The 25,686-nt window shown below is 39.8% G+C and overlaps 1 protein-coding gene and 3 long non-coding RNA genes across 5 annotated transcripts in view; 3 read left to right on the forward strand and 1 right to left on the reverse strand.

Moving 5' to 3' along the window:
- LOC145425702 (uncharacterized) overlaps nt 1-25,686 on the forward strand; it is a 260,683-nt gene that overhangs the window by 213,722 nt on the left and 21,275 nt on the right. The gene's annotated exons all lie outside the window — the stretch shown is intronic.
- Nucleotides 4,149-7,072, reverse strand: LOC113017269 (uncharacterized). 2 transcript variants are annotated; one of them, XR_003271435.2, is made up of 3 exons: nt 6,318-6,458; nt 5,493-5,834; nt 4,149-5,254 (listed from the first exon to the last, which is right to left on the reverse strand). XR_003271435.2 is itself a non-coding variant. In XM_080298968.1 (3 exons), the coding sequence occupies exons 1-3, from the start codon at nt 6,922-6,924 to the stop codon at nt 5,040-5,042; spliced, it is 621 nt and encodes a 206-aa protein (XP_080155094.1). In that variant the 5' UTR covers nt 6,925-7,072; the 3' UTR covers nt 4,149-5,039. The 2 variants fall into 2 exon arrangements, 1 of the variants encoding a protein (XP_080155094.1); XM_080298968.1 differs by lacking the exon at nt 6,318-6,458 and adding an exon at nt 6,861-7,072.
- Nucleotides 6,184-9,882, forward strand: LOC113017205 (uncharacterized). The gene is made up of 3 exons (XR_013906417.1): nt 6,184-6,511; nt 8,337-8,429; nt 8,849-9,882. It is a non-coding gene; the product is annotated as an uncharacterized LOC113017205 (long non-coding RNA).
- On the forward strand, nt 13,723-22,506 carry LOC145422569 (uncharacterized). The gene is made up of 3 exons (XR_013903879.1): nt 13,723-13,855; nt 16,694-16,769; nt 22,312-22,506. It is a non-coding gene; the product is annotated as an uncharacterized LOC145422569 (long non-coding RNA).

Below are 25,686 nucleotides of genomic sequence, written 5' to 3' on the forward strand. Positions count from 1 at the left end.
AATTTATCTTTCATACTTAATAGAAAATTCTTCACCAGGCCTTTCAGAATAAAAACGTGAACAATGGTAAATGATGGTGTGTTTTTGTTTTTCACAACAATCCTCTCAAATTCAAAGTCTAAGCTTAATTCCTTGAGTCAGGCAGAAGCCATGTTTGTACAGTCTTTGGCTTTTCTGCTAGTGTAGAGAAATTAAACTAGTGTTTGACAGAAAGATTCAGGAAATCATTGTTGAAAATCCATGAATAAAAAAGGGTTAAACAAAATTCAGCTACTAGATAAAGTTGAAGAAAATCTTATTACAAATCTGTAATAAATTATTTGTAGACATTTTGGTGTTTGCAGCAACATGTTTGCTCTGTGACTGTTCTCTTTGAGTACTATAAAAATAAACTTCTATAATTAAGTTGATTCTGTTCATCTGGACGTGGTGTTTTCAGTGGGAGAAACGTTTTGTCACTCATCCAAGTGACTTCTTCAGTCTCAGCTGACTGCAGGTTTCCCCAAATCTTATAAACAGTACATAAACAGTACATTTGCATAATGACTGAAACTAGAATCACTGAAGGAACAATGGGCAGGGAGGTCTTTTTCTTCATCATAATTGTGCAAATTCTCATGACCATTGATCAGTCATTGTGCGTGTGTGTCAAATCACTACCGATTGGCATGCAGACATGAGGAAGTGGATCCAGTGAAGTTGAGAACCTTTTTATATCCCTGACATTCTGCTCCGAAAAGGAAGAAGATGACTCACATAAACCAGAATCTGTTGAAAATTTAACTTTTTAGAGAATTCAATCAGAAACAGGATCATATGGATAAGTTCAGAGTTACAACACAGATCACAGAGGAGTTTTGCAGAAGCATGATCCTGTTGCTTCTGCAGAAGGGAGAACCGGGTGCTGGTGGTGTAGTGGGGGATATTTTAATGGCACACTTTGGACCCCATACTGAGGATTGTTTAAACACCACAGCCTGCTTGAAGTATTCTAACTGACTGTGTGCATCACTTTATAACCACAGTGTCGTCTGGAGGCTGATTCCTGCAGGATAAAGCGCCATGTAACTAATGTAACTTCTTGAACATGACAACAAGTTCACTGAAATACTCCAATGACCTCCACAGTCACCAGATCTCAGTCCAACAGGTGGTTTTAACAAGAGATTCACATCATTGAAAATTCTGCAGCAGCTGTGTGATGCAGTCATTTTAATATGGACCAGAATCTGTGAGGAATGTTTCCAGTAGCTTGTTGAATCAGTGCCATGAAGAATGAAAACGGCTCAGAAGCCAAAAAGGGGCCCAACATGGGACTAGCCAGGTATACCTAATAAAGTGGCCGCCGAATATATGCACTGTGTGAAAATGGGAAGATCAGTCACTTCATGATAGCAACCAGCAGATGGCAGCAGTGGAGCATTAGTTTTCCCAATGCATGACAGTTTTCATGTGACCTTTGACCTTTAATGTTACAGTAGAACAAACAGACTGTAAGTTTCCTTCTGAGACCCGAGCTTCTGGTAAGGATGTACTTTACATATCTGGAAGCTGGAAGTATGTCTCAGGTGCTAAAATGCATCTGGAGGACAGCTGATAGAGGATGCAGAGGTTAAACAGCTGTGGCCACAGCTGGAATATAGAAACCGCAGAGGACTCCTTTAACAGCTCGCCCTCTTTATTCAGTTTATTTCAGTTCTTTAAGATGATCAAACCTTCTGCCCTTCACTGTTTCTGTGTGTGATTTCTTAAAAAGATTTGATGTCTGTCACATTATCACCATTTTGAAAAGCAGCCTTGCATGATGGTGCGCCAACACCTGGAAAGCAGACAGATGTGTAACTACAGATCTTCCTTATTGAACTTTTGCATAAGGTTGATTTGATTTTCAATCTGCAGGAGAATTTGAAACCTTATTTTTTGCATAAAGTCAGCAAACTTTTTAAATGTTTTTATTATAAGATGATGCACAATGATTTTATGTCCCATGACCTTTGACATAAAAGTTATCTAGATGGTTTCTGAGTGCTTCTATTTGTTTGTCGTGCACATTTACTGTTAACATTCATGCTTTGTAGGAGGGTTTATATAAAATTGAAAGCATGTGACAGCGTGCTTTATGAGCATAGTTTGGACACAGGAGGACATTTTTGACCTCAAGAGTTGCAGACTTGGTTTAGTCTGATGTTTTATTATAAGAGGACATCATGGAGCATGTGAGGAATGATTAGAGAAGTGAAATCATGGACTGGTGTGACACTAAAACAAGCATCTCACAAATTTGAACCAGGACACCCTGATGAGAAGTGGCTACTGGACAAGAAGACATTGGTGTGCAAGAGATGAAAACAGGGTGTTGTTGGAACGCTACTACACAAGTAACCCCAGCAGAAGGAGGTACATGGACAGGAAGAGGGACCTATGGAGTCTTCGATACCCAACATCCACATGGATGGTGAAACAACCAGTAGCTCAGTGTTCCAACATTCGACAGAAGGAACTGCTCTCACAGCTAGAGATTGATGAGGTACAACACAAATGCTACGGCAAGGGGGAGCCAGGACGCCAGGTCAGGGGGGAGATATCATCACCCCCACCCGAGATTGGGTACAAAGCCCCAAGTGCGATAGGAGAAGGATTGTTGAGTGCGAGAGGAACTGAGCTTGAAACCTGGATCCAGTGTAGCTGGTTACCAAATCTACATGAAGTACCCTCAGAAGATCTACTAGATGATGTGAATGCAGCACGGACGTTACCTACCACCACCAATAAACACAGCTGAGGTTTTTACAGTAAAAAATAACTTTTCCCCAGTAGGTTTTTATGTTTTGTTTTGTTTTTTTAGATCAGTTGTGTTAATAAAGAATGTTAATAAAAAATAGTTTGCTAAAAAAATAAAGATAACAAAGAAGGTAAAGCACAGTTTGAAAGCTGTAAAAGTGAGAAATGTCAGACCAGTGGGAACCACGTACAGTCTATAACAACAGAAGCAGATCAGGTTAGTATTGTGTAACAGAGTGTGAAACTTAAGTTAGACTAGTGTTTGTAAATGAACCGTCTCATGTCGTGTAGCTTTCTGTATTGTATGTTTATTTATCATATAAGCTAAACAGTTCACCTTTTTTATTTAAGTGAAATGTTTAATTATGAGTGTTAAAGAAAACAAGTTTTTTTTTATATAAAGTAGGCAGCAAGTATATTTCCTGTATTTTAACCATGTATATGATACATATGCAGATGTTACATTCTGTAATATGTGTAAAGAAATGACTTTGATTTTGCTACCCTGAGAAGATTTCTCTAGATCAGCCGTTGCCTCGACTCCTCCCTCTGCTGGTGACAGCTGAGTTATGAACAGAAAAATCTTGTCTTCACAACTTAATTGCACCAAACTGTTTGTGTGTGAGTACATCTAAAAACTAACATCTGCTTTGCCACATGACAGCAGAGGTTTGGTGACAGGAGACCTGTATCCTCTTTGTGAGCAGCCAACAGCACTCAGCTGTCGTATGAAATTAATAAGATTTTGATATCAAACTCACCTGCACAGGTAAACCCCACGAAGGACAAAGACTCAAAAGTCCAAGGTTCCCTAGAGTGAAAAAGAAAACAGCACAGGTCATACAGATGTCAGAGTGCGCCTTGAGAGATGTTGCTTTGGCACAGATCCAGTTTCTGCCATAGGTGGTGCAGGTTGTTGCTGTCCTGTCAGAGCAAGAAGGTTCTAGGTTCAAATCCTGCTGGGCTTCTTTTTTTCTGTGTGGAGTTTGCACTCAGCTACTCTGGAGTGGAAGATTCTAGGTTGGTCGTGTATGTGAGGGAGATGAAGTGCCCAGAATAAGCTGCTTTATAAATATGTGGTTAATTAAAAGCACTTTGAGGGGTTTGTAGCACAGTATGAATGTAAGTACATGACCTGCCTATTGATGCCTGTAGTTTGTGCTCACAGGTACAATGTAACAAAATCTACATCCCACCTTATACTAATAGCACCACACTGATACATTGTAGACACAGCATAAAACATGGAGCCTGCATTCTCTCTGAAGGCCACCAGATGGCGATAGTTGGGAAAAAAACTCACTTTAAAAGCAGAAGCAAAGATGATTTCACACAAACTCACTTTTGACTGATTCCAGCTCAGATTATTCAGTTTCATTTCAGATTTACTCATGAAGCAACAGGAAACAACATTCAGGTTAAGAAACTTTATTTACAGAACAAAAACAGACTGTACAGGTGAGAAAGGGCCTTGATGCATGTTCAATCATCCAGGTAAGTAAATCTCCAAAAGTTGACTCTGTTCACCTGGACGTGGTGTTTTCAGTGGGAGAAACGTTTCGTCACTCATCCAAGTGACTGCAGGTTTCCCCAACCTTATAAACAGGACATTTACAAGCTACGTCCAGACGAACAGAACCAACGTTTTGGAATACAGGTTAGAAAATATTTTTTATAAAAGAGAATTCATGTATACAAAAACCCACTCATTTTTTATCAATAATAACATAAAACAATAAAATCTGTACCAGGAATAATTTTAAAAGTGTATAAATAAACAGAAATAAATAAAAGCTCCGTGTAATTTAATATATACAAATATATATCATAGATGTCTATTTAAACTACAGAAACAGTCTGAGGCTTCAGCTCAGCAGGAGCAGAGGTCACGAGCTAACAGCTACACATACAGTAGAAACAGGACACGTCTGAAATTCAAGCAAACTAAAGAAAAAGAAGGAAATGTACGACATTAGTTCAATCTTCTTTTGGAATGAATCCATCTTTAAAACTGTTCAACACAATGTGATGAAATCGTTCACAAAGATGCTGAACAACAAATCCAGGATGTCCTCGTCTGTCTCTGCTCTGAGAAGCTGGAACAGCAGCAGGAGACTCAGATCAGCTGGAAGCCCTCTGAGAGAGTTCAAGGAGGCGAATCCTGAATCCTGACTCTGTTTCTCTGTTGGACTGTTTGTCGATGTTTGCACCAAACAAAAATAACATTTAAAAACTTGTGAAAATCTTATTTTCACATTTCAAACAGGCTGCTGTTCAGCTGGAGGCTGGTATGAACCCTGACTCTGTGGTTTAAGTTTCCTGTAGATTAAAACACCACCAACAACAACAACAGCAGCAACAATAACGCCAACAGGAAGACCAACTTTCAGTCCAATAGATCCATCCTCCTTCCCTCCTGCTTCCTTCTCTTCTGCCTCCTTCCCTCCATCCTCTGTGTCTCCTCCTGTCTGACCTGCAGGTGAGAAACAGGTGTGAGGTGTCAGCTGTCAGGTAGGTGATGAGTGAAGAACAGAACAGAATCCATTTCCTCTTCAAACTGCTGTCAGACATTATCTACTGCACTCTGATCACATCACTCAGACCAGCTGCTTTCTACAAAGTCTCATCAACAACATCTTTAGAAACAAACATCAACAACCAGGAAGCAGCTTCACCTCTGATCACACACACACTCAGCTCTACTCACTCACCTGGAGGATCAACAACACTCAGGTTTATGGTGGTGATGAGGCTCATAGGTTCCCCTGATTTCTGGGCAACATGACACTTGTATGTTCCAGCATCTGCAGTTGTGACATCCTTCAGAATCAGAGACACGTCTCCATCCTTCTTATGTCTTCCCTGCAGATCCACCCGGTTCTTAAAAGATGAATCCTGATAATCTGGAATAACGTGCCCATCCTGGTACAAAAAGACATATCCCTCCTTCTGGTCAACTCTGCTCCACTTTACAGCTAAGATGTTGTTGTCGTTTGAAGCTCGACATGTCAGAATGGTCTTCTGTTTGGACACAGCTATGATGTTTTCCTGGACTGAAAGAGGAAACGACACAGATTAGAGAGGTTAAAGGTTTAAATGATGAATCAAAATTGTACATTTTTGAAGCCATCAGTGAAACACGATGGAGGCTCTGTTAGTTTTTGGAGTTGCGTGTCAGTCAGTGTTGTTGATCTTGTCTGAATGGATGAAATTATGAACACAGAGAAGATCAGATTTTGATCCACCATGAAAGAATCTGATCGGTAACATCATCATTTTTCAGGCAATGATCCTGATCTTAATAGAAAAACACACGAGGGGAGGCCGGTCCGTGACTGATACCCACACGGCTTCAGCATTAATGATCATTTCCATGTAAATGTGAAGCGATTCAGACAGTTTCCTCCTGCTCACTGGGACAGGAAGTACAACCCTTTTTAAGACTAGCAGGAAAACCTCGGGCTCGTTTGTGACAGCGTTGCGTTTACTCGCTCCTTCTTCTGACGGATTTTCTAGTTTATAAAGTTTCGTTTTACCTCAGCCCTTAAAGAGATGGTAGAAACAACTTCCGAGCGAAAACTCTGCATTGTTAGAAGGTTTAACGAGGATATCCAGACGACTTAGAAGAAGTAGGACCGGGAGAGGACCAGGCCTCTTCTCTGCTTTAGAAGCTTCCAGAAAACCCCGCCCCCTTCTCTGACGTCAACCCCCCCGTGCGGGACTCTTCAGAGTAAGTACAACACTGAGCGAACATCAGCACAGATGTGGAGTTTGTTTCACACATTTGTGTCCTGCTCACAGTGACAGCGGGCTGCTGTTAGTCCAGTAGGAAATGAGTCCGCTGCATTTAACACATTCAGTCAGTGAAGCAGCGAGCGCCCCGGGAGCAGTGTGTACAGACGGTACCTTACTCAGGGATACCTCACGGTCGGTGAAGCCCCGACCTTCCGATCATAACACAAGCACCCTGATCCATCTCTGCCACCACAGTGTGTTGTCAGTGTTACAGTTACAGTGGATCGCAGTGTGTTATGAGTGTGTAGTTACAGTGTGAAAAACAAAAAATCAGTTGAACTCACTTGAACAGACAGCCGAGAGAAGGCAGGTGAAAATCACAGAGCAGCAGGCTGATGTCAGGTCCATTACTTGTACTTCTGTGGGTGCTGAGATCAGAGTGTTTTTAAAGTTCGCGGGAAAAGTTTCTGAAAATTTGACTGGAAAATTGTTGCCAAAGCCGGAACTGATCTACAGTCAGCGACCTGCTGTTAAAATCCTTAAAACCCTTCATATAAATGAACTTTGGCGGGGACCGCCCAGCCCTTCAGCCTATCAGTTGCTAATACGTAATTTTCGGAATGTGCCAGATATCATCGCGGGAATTTAAAAGAGATTTGTTTAAATAGGTCTATATCTCTCATGAACGATATCCACTTATTTTGAGCAAGAAAGAATATTTCTGTCACTAGAATAGAACTGCAATCAGTTATATTTGATATATCAAATATATATATATATATATATATATATATATATATATATATATATATATATATATATGGGTAAAAGTGTCATTAATATTAAAATGTCCTTTTAAAATGAGATGTGGCCAAGAAGTTTGAAGAAATATAACATCACAGTTGTATGAGGATATTTAAGTCACCACAAAGGACTGAATTAATTACATTGTGGTACAATTACACAGTGTCATCAAGATACTTCAACAGCAGCTCATTTCTTTATTTTATTTATAACTCATTCATAAATGCTGTTCACTACAGTCTGTTTAACTATATAAACATATTAGAGAAAAACACAGAAACATCAGAAATTTATTTTTGGTCCAACACACACATTTCTGGATTTCTGATGAACCCTTTCAGTCTAAATGTTCATTCTAATATAGATCCTCAGTTTGAATCAGTGAAGTAGAACATGAGCAGAGGAAAACAAAGATGTTTTATATGTACAGTCAGGGTTAAAGTGGATTCAGCAGGTGAGGAACATTCAAAGTGATTGTAGTGGCTCAGCACAGGAAAATAATCAGAGTTGTTTCTAACGTGAGCTTCAGGTTTTCAGTGTCCAGGCTGTGATCAGCTGACCTGCTGCTCTTTGTGGATGTACACAACTGAATTCAACCAGATGTGAGCAGATGTTTCACGAGCTATCCTGCCATAGTGTCTTCACAACATGTTGCTTATAGTGTGTTTATACCAGACAGCAAACAGGTGGAGTAAAAGTAGAATTCAGTGAATGAATCCAAGCATCATGTAAATGAATCTCAGCTACAACATTGACCCTGAGCTCCACAGGACTGATGTGTGAAGCTCATTTCTCACCACAGTGCTGATTGTAGTGTGTGTGTAACGTTAGAAAAAGTCTTGGTTTTGGACCTTGTAGTAAAATGTGAGCTGCTGAAAACTGCTGCCAGTTTCTAAGAAAGATGTTTGTGATGCTACGACTCTTCTTTATATCACACGTGTGGCAGCACTGCTAACAGCTGTTCTACCTGCAAAAACCTGCACTGGTTTATTTATCTTTGTGTGTCTCATGTGCAGAGAGCGATCAGCTGCAGTCTGCTCAGCAGTGAGAAAAGAAGACGTCAGTGATGGACGAATCATCGTCAAAGAGAAGAAAAACAAAGACGAGAGGTTCAGCTGCTCTTCTTTTACTACAAACATCATAAATCCCTGAACATAACCCCCCCTGTGCATAGGTGGCTTTAGACAGGGGCCAGTAGAGAACGATGTAGAGAGAGAGGATGGAGATGATGAGGAGCTGAGGAGCAGGATGACAGAGAGACAGAGGAGTTAGTTAGAGAGGATGCAGAGAGGGACAGTCCTGAGAGTGAGAAGGAAGACGAGCTGTGAGGGAGAGGAAGAGGGACAACCAGCGGTTTGTGATGTTGAACAGACCTGTGTGACTGCGAGTGTCGTGTCATTACAATTCATACAGTCATTGTAACTGACAGTAATGAACAATAATGACAGAATAAAGTAATAAGTTAACACTGATCAGTTATTGTCCTCAGTTACAGCCTCATGTTTGCTCTGCATTCATCTCTTATCAGACGTACAAAGATGATCCACCAGTGCTGCCCAGTTTGAGGACATTTCCAGTCACATTAATGGGGGACAGGAGACGCAGCTTCCATCAAAGCTGGTATGAAAGTCATCGTTGGATTCTCTGTAATTATGGACTCTGCCTGTTTCAGGCCACCAAATATGTCAGACGTGGATTTTAAACATTGTGCACATGCACAGTATGTGAAACCTTTACTTTGAAATTCATTTGGATATTTATTTTTGATTTTATGTTAGTGCCTAAAATATTTTCAATTAATATATAAAACAATGAAATATTGCTCTCCTTGTTTTGTTCGGTAACCCTGGGTGTGGGAGGTGGAATACTATACAGCAATACTGAGACTGAAGTAAAGGTATGAGGAAGAGCAGTATGTGAAACCTTTACTTTGAAATTCTTTTGGATCTTTATATAAATGAGTGAAAATAAATTCACTTAATATATTAAACATTTAAACATTAGCCTGCGGTTAGTTTGGTCTGGATCTGCCACTGCCCCGTGATAATCGTGGAATACTGAGACTGAAGTAAAAGTATAAGGAAGAGGGGAAAAACATTAACATTTCTCTTTTTATATAAACTGTGTGAGGATGGAGGGATTTTCCTCATCCTCACTCTCCAGGAAGTGTCAGCAGACAGTCAGATTCATGATTTCATGAGTTTAATCTTGTGGCTAAAACGTGTCAAACACAAAGCTTCACGTCTCTGTGGATGTTGTGATCTGAAACTTTGTCATTTACTACAAATGCATCAGCAGAAAATTGCAGTTACTTCATCCACAATAAAGACATCACACAGGTTAACTTCAGCCACAAACTAAAAGCAGGAGGAACAATTTCACTTTCACAACTGTCTTTATGTAAAATGTGTTTCAGATCTCCTAAACAGACTGTGAACATTACAAAACTGACAGTAAATGCATCACAGAGGCATCTGTTTACATTAAAGTGCCCCCTGGTTGTGGTCATTTGAATAAAGTCTGAATTTTAATGAGAAGCTGATTAAAAAACATAGAAACTGAGTCTGAGTCGGAGCACCATGTTTTCACTGACACTGAATACAACAAAATATATGACCACAGATTTGTGTTTACAGTTTTTAAAATGTAATTATAGTAATATACACTGACTGGCCAGTTTATTAAGTACAGCTTCCTCGTACTGATTTTCGGCCTCCAGAACTGTTTTAATGCTTCACAGCAGAGATTCAACAAGGTGCTGCAAACATTCCTCTGAGACTTTGGTTCATGTAGATGTGAGAGCATCACACAGCTGCTGCAGATTTATCAGCTGCACAGACATGATGTGAATCTCTCGTTCCAACACATTTGTTTGAGATGTGGAGACTGGAGGCGACCTGAGTACAGTGAACTCATCGTCATGGTCAAGAAACCAGCTGGAGATGATTTGAGTTTTGTGACATGGAGTGCAATCAGAGGATGGTTACAGATGAACGCAGTCAGCAGCAACACGCTGTGGTGTTTAATCGATGCTCTGATACGAGGCAGGATGGATCCATGTGACCGTCACAGCACAAATCAGAACTCATCAGACCTGGAAATGTTTCTCCAGTCTGCTGTTGTCAGACTTTGGTGAGCCTGTGTGAATCACAGCCTCAGTTTCCTGTTCTCAGCAGAACCAGACTTGTCCTGATGGGAACACAGAACCAGTTCTAGTTTGGTCACCAGCACTGCATCCATGGAAAAAGGGAACTGGTCCCAAATCTACATGATGTTAACTCAGGAGAATTAACATCCTGTAGATCTGGGAGCCGTTTAGAGCAAAACATGCATGAAAGTATGTTTTTGTCACATTAGTCGAAAAGAAAACATCCAAATCAGTTTTATGTGATGTGTGAAACATCTGGATGAGGTTTCAGTGTTTACGTGTTTGCACATCAGTGCACTTGGTAAATCCTTTGTTCTTTCTCTCTGTAGTCATAAAGGACCAGGTTAACAAATTAAAACATAAACGTGTTTTACAGCATTTATAAAAGCTGTTGTGTTTATAAACTCTGTCACAATTTATGGGATTCATTATGTATTCTTAATATTTATTGGTAAAAAAAAAATATTCGTAGTAACATTGTGAAAAACTGCAACAAAAAAACAAGACATGGATTATTTTGATCCCGAGCTCAGATTTATTAAGGAAGCACCAGGAAACAACAACAATCATATCAACAGACACTTTATTTACAGTAAAAACATTAGAACCACAATCTCCTAAAAACTGCATGAACTGTATGTAAGAAGCTCCTGAGTTCAATTCCACCATTCAATTCAATTCAATTTTATTTATATAGCGCCAAATCACAACATAAGTCGCCTCAAGGCGCTTCATAGATACAGAGAAAAACCCAACAATCATATGACCCCTTATGAGCAAGCACTTTGGCAACAGTGGGAAGGAATACCAGAGGGTCATAGAGGGTTTGGAGGCCAAGAAGGTGTTGTCCATGATGGATGTTAGCTTAGACAACATCCTCTCCTCCCCAACCTGCTTGATGGACTTCAGTGGAAGCTACTCCACCCGGGCCCATGGCTTTCCTGGTTTTCATCTTCATCAGCTGACTTCGCCCCTGGTAAGTTGTGATGGAGAGGCTGCAGTGTAGGCTGTGGGTAGGTGTCTCCTGATGAATGGCACAGGGGGAGGAGGCAGTAGAGTCGTTGAAAGAAAAAGGATCAGTTGAGGTGCTGGAGGCTGGTATGAACCCTGCTTCTGTTGTTTATGTTTCTGTAGATTCAAACACCATCTCCACAAACAACAACAATACCTCCTTCAACACCACTGCTGACACCATCAACACCACCAAATCGAAAAAATCCTCCAACGGCATCATCACCAACTTCACCAACACGCACGGGACAAACGCCATCGCCAAAAACTGCCACAACAACTCCAGATCCACCTGGTTCTCAAAAGATGGATGCTGCTCTTGTGGAAAAAAGTGTCCATTGCAGTACTTAGGGGCACATTTATGTAGGTCAGCTCTGGGCCACTCTTCAATTATTATGATGTTGTTGTTTGGAGCTCGAAATGGCTGGGTGACGTTCTTCTGTCCTGACTGAGCCGTGATGGTTTCCTGGTCTAAAAGATGAAACAACAGAGAAGAGAGGAAGCGGTCACTTCTACAGCAGCCAATCAGGGTGAGGAACAGAGACAACTGCTCTCTCCTTTATGCTGGTTGAATCACATAAACATGACCATAGACCTGTTAAAATCTGCTAAGGAACCACAGAATTCAGACGAACAACAAAGCAATAAAGCAACAAAACAAAACAACTTGTGTTTAGCTCCCAGTGTCAGAAATAGAACAAAAACACAATCTGAAAAGATTTATTAAAAAAGGGAAAATAATTTTTTGCAAACGGCTTTGAACAGCTGCTTATTTGTTGTTTTGGTTCTTATGCTCAGAAACATGTGATGTTTGTCAGGTTATTAAGTTGTGACCACATGATTAAATAATGATAATAAGTTTATGTCTGTGTAGGTTTTCAGACATCCTACCTTAGAATATAAAGCGCCTCGTGGCGACTGTTGTTGTGATTTGGCGCTATATAAATAAAACTGAATTGAATTGAAAATGTGTTGACCAGGCCAACATTCGTTAGTTTTTGCTCCTGATTTCACCATCAGCTCTTCATCTACTACACTGCTCCCTCTGAGAAATCAGTGTCAGATAGATGCAGGTGACGGGGCTGACTAAATGATGCAATGATCCCAGTTCATACATCAGGCCCACGACCCCGTGCCAACACCGCGGTAAAGTGAGCCGTCATTTGTGAGCCGCGGTCAAGCCAGCCGCCTCTTATCCGCCGCATAAATTTCCTTGCGCTTTTACACCAGTCTTTACGGTAGCGCCTTTTCGGAATGTGTTGAAAGTTGGGCCTCAACTACTCAGGATGACTTTTAATGAATTTTTGAAAATTGACATATTTGTAGTGTATTGGCTGTATTGAATTGCATATAAATGTCCTTTAATTTCTGAGGAATTCTACAGTAAATCTGGCTGAAACTTGGCACACAGGTACAGTAGGTGTCCCAGAGAAAGAATCTGTTGAAAGTTGGACATCAACTACTCAGGATGATTTTTAATGAATTTCTGAATATTGACATAATTCTATTGTACTGACTGTATTAGATTGAATAAATGTTTCCATTAATTTCTGAGGAATTCTACAGTAAATCTGGATGAAACTTGGCACACAGGTACAGTAGGTGTCCCAGAGGAGGGATGTGTTGAAAGTTGGACATCAACTACTCAGGATGATTTTTAATGAATTTTTGAAAATTGACATAATTCTATTGTATTGGCTGTATTGCATTGGATACAAGTACCCTTTAATTTCTGAGGAATTCTACAGTAAATCGGGCTGAAATCTGGCACACAGGTACAGTAGGTGTCCCAGAGGGGGGATGTGTTGAAAGTTGGACATCAACTACTCAGGATGATTTTTAATACATTTTTGAAAATTGACACAATTGTAGTGCATTGGCTGTATTAGATTGAATAAATGTTTCCATTAATTTCTGAGGAATTCTACAGTAAATCTGGATGAAACTTGGCACACAGGTACAGTAGGTGTCCCAGAGGGGGAATGTGTTGAAAGTTGGACCTCAACTACTCAGGATGATTTTTAATGAATTTCTGACATTTCCATAATTGTATTGACTGTATCGGGCTGTTACATTGTAATTTGTGCGCGCGCGAACACGTGTGCGCGGGTATAGGCTTTCAATCGGCACATAAAGCGAAAAGGCGCTGCCGTAAAGACTGGTGTAAAAGCGCAAGGAAATTTATGCGGCGGATAGGAGGCGGCTGGCTTGACCGCGGCTCACAAATGACGGCTCACTTTACCGCGGTCTTAAAGAGATGGTAGAAACAACTTCCGAGCGAAAACTCTGCATTGTTAGAAGGTTTAACGAGGATATCCAGACGACTTAGAAGAAGTAGGACCGGGAGAGGACCAGGCCTCTGCTCTGCTTTAGAAGGTTCCGGAACACAGAAACACAAATTGCATCTGAAGCAGGAGGTGCAGGTTTTTTTTGCTATTCTTTTCTAAATCCAGGCTAGATCACGGGGAGGTATTTGGAAAACTTTTTTGGCCAGTGGACGACTGTTGTCTTGCAGAAAGTCAAATCAAACATATGCGATACACAAGCAGTTCACAAGAACACATTGTAAAAAATAAGTCCAGTTTTTGCCTGATTTCAAGTGAAATCTGCATCAAAACAGGGTGACAGAAATAAAACGATTGCAAAAAGCCTCACTTTGTACATCTGCTATTACAGTTCTCCTCTATGCAGACGACTTTCCTGTTTTCAAGGCACAACTTGGATCTGCTGTACGAATCTTATGGATACACACTAAATGAAACAATAGTGTGCATGACTCCAGATTCTGATCCCTCATCCTAATATGGTCCCAACATAGCAACAGCAATAAAGCAAATGTTGAGGCTTCAAAATACAAAGTCCATAAACCAATGGCTGACGTGGGTTTTATCATAAGGGTGATAAATATACAGATTTCAGTCTGTCTTAGAGATTTGATGTTCATTTACCTGCAGATGCACTATACGCGCCTGCTCCATGGTTTTTCACAACATTTTGCACATCACTATTTAATACAGGAAGTACGTGAACTAAAACAAGTCATCTTTCTTTGTGAGAGGACCATATTAATGAAACAAACCTCAATGACATGATAGGGATCCCTAAAGATGCTCCTGCTGCTTCTCTTCCTCCTCATCCTAAGCTTCCTTCTCCTTGTCCTCGCCTTCCATCCAATTGTAATTCAACCTAATTGTGTTTCTGCCCCTCCTCTTCCTCATTTTGTTGGCGCTGTGAACACAATTAATGTGACTCTGGATTAATTTGTGCAAACAAGAAAAATCTACAGCTTTTTGGTCAGAGGTGCTCTTGTGATTTACGCCGGGTAGAGTAGATTTATGTGTTGATGCTACCTGCTTCAGCTCTGGCTGCTGAGTGATATTTACTCCCTGGCTGGATTACAAACTTTAACCATGTGCTGAACTTTGGCCCAGCGTTGATACCTCTTGTTAGTATAATGACCTCTTCTTAGCTTGTATGTATGATGGTGGATAAATGAAATATACAAAAAAATTAACTATACTACAAAAGAACATCTATCTTGGAAACATCAAATGACCGGAGCATAACTTGTCAACTAGTCCGAAAATAAGTTATACAGGAACAGTCAAAGACACCTTCTCATGTCACATTGCTATTCATTTCTATATAATTTGATTAGACAATAAAGAGTTACTGTATCTAATCTAATTATTCATTCAAAACTCTTATGCATAGCTGCATTTTATACAGCTCATACAGAATTCAAAGTACAGGTTCATGTGAGTATTTAATGTACGGCTCAGATCTACAGAATTTCAGAGTTTCTAGAGCAGACACAGAGCTCACGCCACAACAGGCTTCAGGCGCCATTTTAGTGACTTTAACAATATATTACATTTTAATTTCGGTCTAGCTGACATTAGGTTATGCACGCAGCACGCAATTGAACCACATATTTTAGAAGCCAAAGGTTCAAATTAGCTGGGAGTAGCTTCACTTAATTATAACAGTGGTTTTGTTAGGAAAACAGTTTCTGTATACCGGATACTAAATTGCGCTGACCTCAACGGCTAACGTATCTAGCTAATAGCTACTGTTAGCACAACATTAACAGCAAGCTACAATGACGAGTAACAAAAACAAAACAGTAATAAGGTTTTAATGAAAATGTTTTACCTTTTCTAACAGTCCCAGAATCCACAGCTTCAAAGTCCAGCAGGTACTGAAGACTGTTATCCGTTTCGCTGTCACCGTCCCTGAGAAAGTGTTTTTTTTCCCCCCGAAAGGTCAAGGCCCGCCGCTCGCGCACTCTGTCTGCGCATGCGCATCCCAACGATTGACCTCCTCCGTCCGCTCCCGGGAGGTTATAGTATGACGTGTTCTGACGTCACTCTCCCTCTCCCTGTCATTTATTTGGCTCGAAACACATATTAACAAATTGCTCAGTGATGAACAACTACTCAGATCATTTACCTAAGCAGTGCGCTTTGTCAAAACGAAGTCTGTGTCCATTACACTGACATTCTGTTCTGCAATTGTTATTTACTTGTATTTTATAATTTGACTTTACATACTGCTGGGTGGTTTGTAAAGTTTACAATAACTAGTATTATCATTATGCTATATTTTCAAAAATATATAATAATCTCAAAAGTAATGCCTTGGAGTAGAAAATAGTAATGCTATTTAAAACTAAAGTACAGTATTTGAATGTGTGTATTGTGTCTACTGTTTGTTAACTCACCATATTCATAATGTGTTTGTGGGGTTAGGGGTGTGTGTGTGTGTGGGGGGGGGGGGGGGGGGGTTAGGGTCTTTAGGCTTTGGCCCCCACCCCTGCCACCAGTATATTTTTAAGCAAATATTTCTAACTTTTATTTGAATATTCAGTTTGCTACCATCTTCTCTTAAAGGGTAATTGCCAGGTATCCCGCCCTCTCCCTTCGCACACACATGCACACAAAGAAAACACACAGTATAATTCACACCCTCATTATAGTGAATAAATATTTATGCCATTTACACCATCAAACTTAGATTGCTAAGGATGAAGAACCTTTTGTTCTTTAAAGAACCATTTGTAATAGCTGAAGAACCATCAACAAAATAAAAAGGTTCTTTGACGTATGATGGTTCTTTAAAGAACCATGAAGACATCTGAAGAACCATTTAAGAACCATAATTTTTCTGAGTGTAGGACCGGGAGAGGACCAGGCCTCTGCTCTGCTTTAGAAGGTTCCGGAAAACCCCGCCCCCTTCTCTGACGTCACATTTTCCCGTCCCCGGTGCGGCACTTTTAAATCTCTTCAGAGTAAGTACAACACTGAGCGAACATCAGCACAGATGTGGAGTTTGTTTCACACATTTGTGTCCTGCTCACAGTGACAGCAGACTGCTCACGTAGTTTACACAGAGAGAAGAGCAGTGGAAGAGTCGCGGTGATACCGTAATCAAGTATAACTGTGTATTGTCAGTGTAATGTAATGTGTACTTTATTAATCCAGTAGGAAATGAGTCCGCTGCATTTAACACATTCAGTCAGTGAAGCAGCGAGCAGCCACCAGTCCAGCGCCCCGGGAGCAGTGTGTACAGACGGTACCTTACTCAGGGATACCTCAGGGGCGGTGAAGCCCCGACCTTCCGATCATTACACAAGAACCCTGATCCATCTCTGCCACCTCAGTGTGTTGTCAGTGTGTAGTTACAGTGGATCGCAGTGTGTTGTCAGTGTGTAGTTACAGTGGAAAATTGATTTTACCCTAAAATTGTTGCCAAAGCCCGAACTGGTTGGCAGATGTGTCAGCGACCTGCTGCCAAAACCGTCGGTGGAACTGTGAGGTCCCTGAGTGGACGAAGGCGGAGAAAAGCGAGAAAATCAAGATTCCCGGACTAACCGGAAATAATACCGATGTCTGCTTTCAGAGTAAAGTTAAGTAAAATAAAGCCTTGGATAACTTCCTCCTGACTGACGAGGCAAAACTTTATTTTGAAGGAACTTGCGTCATCAATACGGAAACTGCAAGTGCAGGTTGTTTTAGCTTTCAGTCAAAATATTTTCCGCCAAACTTACACGTGTTGTGGGGTCAAAAATGACCCCACATTTTATTTTCACTCGAAAACAAAACAACACAAACAAACCAGGGTATATTTTTATGTAAACAAGGTCTGGTGGTCCTTAATCGCAAAATGAAGGGGGGATTTTGTGGTAATGTGATGGTTTTAAGTAAAACTAAAGGTGTATGTACTTAAAAAAAAAGAAAAGAGGTGGGTCGTTTTTGATCCAGAGGACAAGAGTATGGCAATCGGGAGGACATTATGAGGGTTAAAAGGGTCTTGTTGTCTATAATGTGTCAAAAATTGCTCTAATATATCTCTCTCATGAATGATAGCAACTGATGTATTTCCTTTATTTATCTGGGTAAAAGTGTCATTTATATTAAAAACGTCCTTTTAAAAAGAGATGTGGCCAAGATGGCGGGAGAAGTTGTAAGAACTATAACATTGCAGTCGTATGAGGATATTTAAGTCACCATAAAGGACTGATTTGATTGCAATGTGGAACAATTACAGTGTCATAAAGATACTTCAACAACAGCTCATTTCTTCATTGTATTTATAGCTCATTCAGAAATCATCTTCACTACAGTCTGTTTAAAAATATAAGAATATTAGAGAAAAACACTCAGAAACATCAGAAATGACTTTTTAGTCCAACACATAAATTTCTGGATTTCTAACAAACCCTTTCAGTCTAAATGTTAAATCCTTAGTTTGAATCAGTGAAGTAGAACATGAGCAGAGGAAAACAGGATGTTTTTTTATAATAGGGGTGCAACGATACACAAAATTCACGGTTCGGTTCGATACTTTGGTGTCACGGTTCGATATTTTTTCGATACAAAAAATTTTTTCATGCCTTTTTAATTTGTCATTTATTAAAATTATAAATATATATTTTAACTCAAAAGTACAGTTTTTAAAATTAACCCTAACCCTTGTACGTGTTTTTTATTTTGACAGCGAATGCACACCACTTATGTGCACCCCTGGTTATTTAGCTCGTCATATTGCAGCCACAGAAATTCTTTTGTCCATGAAACCATAAAGCTGCACTTTCTTTTTGCCTTATAGTCTGATTTGTCATAGCTTCTCCGTTTTGTGGTAAGCTTTTCTTTGGCTGTCACTTCTTCACCCTGACCTGTCTTATTTGGCTCAGCAGAACTAAAATAATATAAAATATATATCCTGCTGCTTTTACACACAGACTCACATAAGCTCAGCGATTATCTGTGCGATCAACCTCTCACATGTTTAAGCTTGCTGCGGGAGATTTCACTTGTCATGTTTGCGTAGTAAGCTAACGATTAATAAGACGATGTCAGAGGAATTGGTGCACAAATTATCATCACTCACAGATCAGTGCTGTCGCTCTCTATACACAGTTCGCAGGATTGCAAAGTGAAAGCAAAAAAACAAGCGCAAATTCAAACGCGATTTCAATATGTCACATATTGACAGTGGCTCACCGATGCCAATGACATAATTACCCAGCTACATTTCTGAAAGAATGCAAAAGCATTGACATATATTTTTCCTTCCTACAATAGCCCGACGGGCAGGGAAGAGATAGATTTTGGTAGCCCGACTGAAAAAATCGCTAGCCCCGGGACGTCGGGCTAGCGATATTGCGAGCCCTGTATCTGATTGAGGAATCACTCATCTTTGTCTTTGCACTAGGATGATGTCGGCGTAAATGTGCAGTCATATTCGTTGTGTTCCCGCTAGTGCTTTCAGGTTAATCTTGTTGAAATGACCTTAACGCCACAACACGGCAAATCTCCGTTAACAAGCTACCACCGATCGCCCCGTGCATGGGGCTAGACAGCCAACACGTTAACGAGCTAACTGCGCTAACACACTAGTTCCCACCCATGTAATTGAGCATTGCATGGCACATCCAACATACTGTTTTACTTTAGTCCATGACTCGCTTACCTTCAGGGTCATACGTCACATGAAAACCAAAATAATTCCAAACGCCAGATCTGAATGAGGGTGGGGAGGTCCATGTTGCAAGGAGAGCTTAACTTCTGTCTCGCTAGTTTGCCCTGCGCTCTTCCTTCTGATGATGCTGTCTATGTTGAGCGCTCAGTGGATCTGCGCTGGACAGTGCAGCCTAGGCGGAGTAGTCGAACACAGATTCACTGAGCGCTCAACACAGACAGCATCGTCAGAAGGAAAGTTGATAAAATAAATTACAAATTTTGTATTGTTCGATACATATGCGTACCGAACCGAAAGCACTGTATCGAACGGTTCAATATCGATACGAATATCGTTGCACCCCTAATATATACATATATATATATATATATATATATATATGTTATCTGTTGTCCACATTGTGACTTTGCCTGTAAACAGTAAAATGTGTACAGTCAGGTTAAAGTGGATTCAGCAGGTGGGGAGACTTAAAAGTTCTTGTAGTGGCTCAGCACAGGAAAATAATCACAGTCGTTTCTGATGTCAGTTAAAAAACCACTGAAGTAGCAGCTAGTTTCACAGTGAGTGGATGTTCAGGTTGCAAACTGTAGGATCAGATAATCGTGTACTGTACATTAAATGATGCTTTTAAAGCAGTATTTTTAGATGGGTGTAGTTAAGTGACCAAAGCTAAATGAACATATTAATACAGACATACATTGGTGACCGTGCTTTAGGTTCATTTATTTATAGATTTCTGGATAATATATTGAGTTAAAGAGGAGTAAATACTACGTCCCTTTCAAACAGGAAGTGGTTTAATCTGGTCCACAGTGGGGTCAGAATATAATATTTGACATTTACAATCTGCAGAGTTTAATGTAGTTTGTTTGTCACGTTACTGATTTTACTTCTGATTCATGTTAGTTTGTTTTATGAGTTAAAAATAAAATTTGTTAGCTCAGTCTTTGTTCTTAAGACGTGCTGAAAAATCCTAATTAAAGTTGAATTCACCCTGAAACAAGACTTAATGAATTTTCACGTTTTCTTCTTTGTCGATTTTTTTCCAGCAAAGAAAATCAGCCGAGCTTCAAAGTTTGGTTGAATTTTAGGATAAATTCTAATGATCACTTTATAATGAGTTTGTATAACTGTGGTCACCTTGTGCTACTGACAGAAAACAAAAGACACACATGAATAAAGATTTAATATAAAATAAATTTACTGCATTGAAGTGTAGAGTCAACACAAAATAGAAGTGAAGACAAAATGGAGAAGTGTTAGTTTGGAGAAATCTCTCCTGCAGCATGAAACAGGAAGTGCTTCTTTTTCCACAGCTCTTTGGCAGCCTGACATTTTTTTTTTTTTCCGTCTTAAAAATATTAATTTATAAAAGATCAGAAAACAAAAAAGAGCAGTGAACAGCAAACTTCTGACCGGCTGCAAATTAAGCTTTAATTTTGTGTGTTTGGTCTGATTCAACCTTCTATCAACCCTCCACTCTTCTTTATAGACAGTTTTTTTGGTCAGCTGTAAAACTGCATTTAGAGCCACACTGAAAATGTACATTTTTTTCTGTTTCATTTTTCTGATGTAACAATGATAAGATTGTTAAAAGGTAAATGAACTGGTTCTTATTGCTTTTTTACTTTACCTGAGCATTTAAAGCACTTTATACACATTTATACAAGCGCTTTTTTCTATGGAACTTCTGTCTATCTAACATGAGTACATGGAAATATATGTAGACATTAATAATAGTCTATATTTTACAAACCCCATTTCCAAAAACATTGGAAAACTTTCTAAAACTGCAATAAAAACTAAAATTTGTAATTTTGTAATTCACTTTAACTTTGATTTAACAGGCAAATTAACAGAGAAAAGATTTTCAGTGTTTTCAATAACAAACTCATTTCTATTTGACAAACACATTTAGAAATCGATGCCTGCAACCAGTGGCGGAGCGGGGGAGGGGGTGGATTACTGGGCTTAAGCCCGGGTTGTTTTGTCAGAAGCCCGGAGTGTAATTTTTTTCATAGTTAGATGTCTGGCTGACAACTGTATAAAACAAAAACTACACACAATATTCGAAGCACATAGCGCACTGTGGGAATTTACGACCGTGCGTAAATCCCCCCTGATATTGGTATGATCCGAGCTCAGGCACTAAGCGACTGAGCGAGGGGGCGGGGCAGCTGCTGCCTGCGAGTGAGCTGTTGGAGAAGCGCAGCCAGGCAGACAGACGAGAACTGAAGTTCGACCAGGTACCAAAGCAAATCATTCGTACTGTACAAATAATGTAAATATGACGGTGTATCACGAACGATTGATATCAAACTGATCACTTGACCCATATTACGTTACTTGATCTTCAAGTGTATCAACAAATGGCGAAATGAAAAGCCGAATAACAACAATGCTGTTTCTTTAGAGAGTCTTAGCTTACATGTGTGTTTATTTTATATTTTCAGTTGTTTCCCTCCACGGCTAAATAAATCGGTTTCAGTAATGCACTGATATACAAGAATGGAAATAAGGTGTCAGGGTCCCTGTGCCTACCCGGTCGGCTCAGTATGGCTACATATGTTTTTGTATTCTTTTTTTGTTCCTGCTCTCTCCCTTCCCCTCTTTCCCTCCCCCTCTTTCCCTCCTCCCTCTGCCTGGGCGGAGCTCACCTGTGGGCTCCTGCCCTTGGCCCACGCACCTGTGGCTCATCACGAGTGTTTCAGCTCCTTTATAAGATGGCAGCTCTGTGTTTCTCGTCGCTGGACCGTTGCTGACCCTCGTCAGTGTAACCCCAGCTCAATTACTTCTAGAGTGTTTTCACAGCGATTTACCTTATAATCCCTTCGTGTCTCTGTGTACAGATTCCCTGGACCTACCCCTGTGTTACCCGAGTGATTGGAGTGTGAAGAGGAGCGTGAGGAGTGGATGGAGTGTGTGTGTGCGTGACTATCAGCGTCTTTCCCGTTCGTGTGTGGACCCCCGGAGCCCGGCTTTCCCCTCACTTTTGTAAATAATCACCTGGTGTATCATAATAAAGACTCTTGTGCTTTCAAGACCTAGAGCCTGCGCGTGAGTCCGTTCAGTCCCGTTGTGACATAAGGAGCTTCTTTCAAAGAAAAAACTCTGGTAGTATTTTATATATTATGCTTTGTATGTTGTTCAGTATATTTCTATGCGAAACAAGAGGAATTTCAATACACAGCAGGATATCCACAGTTTAAACCAGATATTTACATACACTTTATGGAAAACACAAGACCATTTTTTTACTGTACAACATCAATTTAGAGTAAACTTGTTTTGGATAAATAAATATTGAAATATCTTTTGAATTAGTTAAATGTTAGAATAAAGAGAGACAGAGCTTCTATTTTTTATCACTTTCATCAAATGTAGGAGTACATGTACACTAAGTTTATTGTTAATTAATAAGAAACTCCAGACGATTCCATTCTGAGCTGAAGAAGCTTCTGATAGGTTAGTAGAGTCCATGTGAGTAAACTGGTGGCACAGCTGTGGATGCATATAAGGCAAAACACAGAGCCTGTTTCTGTGACATGGGAAAATCAAGAGATGTCAACCAAAACACCAGGAACAGAACTGTGGAGCTCCATAAGTGTGGCTCAGTTTTGAATACAATTTGGTGCCATTTGCAATTAAGAAATACAGATAGTTTCTCTATTTACTCTTAAAGTTAACAAATATGTTTTTTATATTTATCAATCTAAAAAAATAAACATTTAGTCTGATTTGATGTTACAATTAAAAAAGTGTTTTTATCTGAAGAGTTTGTAAATATCTGGTTTCAACTGTATATTTGATGATGTTGGTGTTTGGCTTGATTGTCAGCACAAAGAGGGAGAGAGAGGGAGAGAGAGAATAAGGACAGAATAGAGATGAACAAGAGCAGGTGAGACACACGTTAGTCAAATGGTTGTTTGCCAAAACTCATCAGAACATGTATCCAGTACCTAGTGTATCTTTTTAGGTTTGTTATTTTTCAAATTCTATATTTATTAAGTTAATGTGTCTTGTTTGCACAACAAGGCTAAATAATTATATAAACCTTTCTGAATCTAAATAGTGGACTTTGGTAGAATTAAAAAATAAGTGTAGTGCAGGTCTATGATGATTCTGAGTGTTTTGATTCTGGTTCTGTCTTGGTTAAGTCCTAAGTAGTCCTGTTTTAATTCCCAATCAGTTCTGGGTCTGGTTGAATTGGGGTTTAGTCCCTGTGTCTTGATACAGCCCTGATTTTGTTCTGCCTTGCTGCTTAACTTAAAAAAAGGAGTTTAAGATGTCCTGCATGTGTGATATATATTTTTTCCTATATGAAGCTATTCTTTTTTTTTTTTTTTTTTAAATGAAAGCACAGCCTAATAAATATCTCATTCACCCCCCCCAATCCTACATGCATACTACCCTTTAGGGCTAAGCCCCGGGTGTATAAAATGTCTGGCTCTGCCTCTGCCTGCAACACAGAGGTAAAATTCACCTTTGCTTTTAATTTCACATCTTAATTTTACTGAATATGAAGGACCTCATTTTTACAATTTTACAGATGGAAATTTTGAACAGACAAAACAAATCATGTTTTTTCAGTTTTCAAAGATTTTAATGATCAAACATCTTAAGTATATAAACTTCACTCCCAGCAGTAAAATACATATTTATTACAGTTTAATTAACCATCATTTTACCCTTTATTAACAACAGTTATTGTAAAGCTACATGCTGGATTCACATTCAACCACAGAAGAAACAAGGAGGCTCATGAAGATAATAAAAATATTCACACAATTTCCAAAAGTCTCCATAAATAAAACTCAATGATTTGTGTTGTTGTTGTTGTAGAGGAACAAAGTGTGCAGGAGAACAGTGAGTCCTGATGTAGATGAACTGAGGAGCTGCACCAGGACCCAGGATCAAAGATAAAGATGTTAAACTGTGAATCATTCAATAATCACAGTTTAAAATGATTGAAGTAAAGAGTCCACAGAGCTCAGTGCAGTTCCTCATCTAGAGAGCTGTTAGAGACTCGTCTGTCTTTATGTGATATGGACAAAGAGTCAATTATTGTTCCCGTGTTCTTATCATGATTCATGATGTGAGCATAAGTGAATCCAGGTTACAGAAAGACTCCCTGAGTGTGCTTCACTGGCTTTGAGTGCAGTTATTGTGTTATGTGGCAAACCTCGGCCTTTTCTCCTCTTTGGCTTCTTGACAGTCGTCCTTCCACTCAGACCATTTCTGAGGCTTCATGAACAGCAGATGATCAGCTGAAGGTCCACATGGATCTCTCAGGTCCTGAGTCACTTTCACATGCTGTTCATCTGCTGCTGATAGTTTTTCCTTTTAGGCCTGATGATTGTCCTGTGAGCAGCTGTGGCTCAGGAGGGTCGTCTACTGATTAGGTCAGGACAGCAGTTTGAATCCTGACACCTTTAATCTGCAAGGACAAGAAACTGAACCCTGAGTTGGACCTGATGGATCCATCATAGTGTGAGGGTGTGACTCTCAGATTATACACACTTAGATAAAGGCACATGAGAGTCAGGCTTGTAGTAAGAAAGTGCTTACAGAGTAAAAAAAATAAATGGCTGCCGGTCCATGTAAGACTTGATGTTGTACGAGGCTGCTGTTGTCATCATCCTGACACTCTGATTTCAGAGCAGCTGTCATCTGGTTCATCAGAAGGAGGATTATTGGATAAATTCTTCTTTGGCAGTTTTGAAGTGATCACGAGAGCAACAACAACGAGCCCAAGAAGTAACAAACCAAGTAACAGCTCAAAATGTTCATTGATTACACTACACTGCTTTCTTGTTTGTATGAGGGAGGTCAAAGGCTGTTTATCGAGTAACTCCATTTTTCTAAATGAAAAGAAAGTGGAAATTATTGTCTTTGATAGCCACGTCCCTCGAGGACAACTAGCCGATAAATTTGGGCCCCTTGCTACCTCCCTCTCTGATACAGTACGTAACTTAGGTGTTCTTTTGGAGAGCTCCTTTAAACTTCATAAACAAGTATCCTCTGTAGTACAGTCTAGCTTTTACCAACTATGACAAATCTCTAAGGCTAAGCATTACATACTGCAAATGGATCTTGATATACTTATACACGCATTTGTTACTTCAAAATTAGACTACTGCAAGTCCCTTTACCTGGGCCTCCAATCTGCCCTTTTTCATAAACTACAACTTGTCCAAAATGCAGCGGCGCGCCTTTTAGCTGGT

This window comes from Astatotilapia calliptera, chromosome 3, assembly GCF_964374335.1.
Source record: "Astatotilapia calliptera chromosome 3, fAstCal68.1, whole genome shotgun sequence".
NCBI classification, from domain to species: domain Eukaryota; kingdom Metazoa; phylum Chordata; class Actinopteri; order Cichliformes; family Cichlidae; genus Astatotilapia; species Astatotilapia calliptera.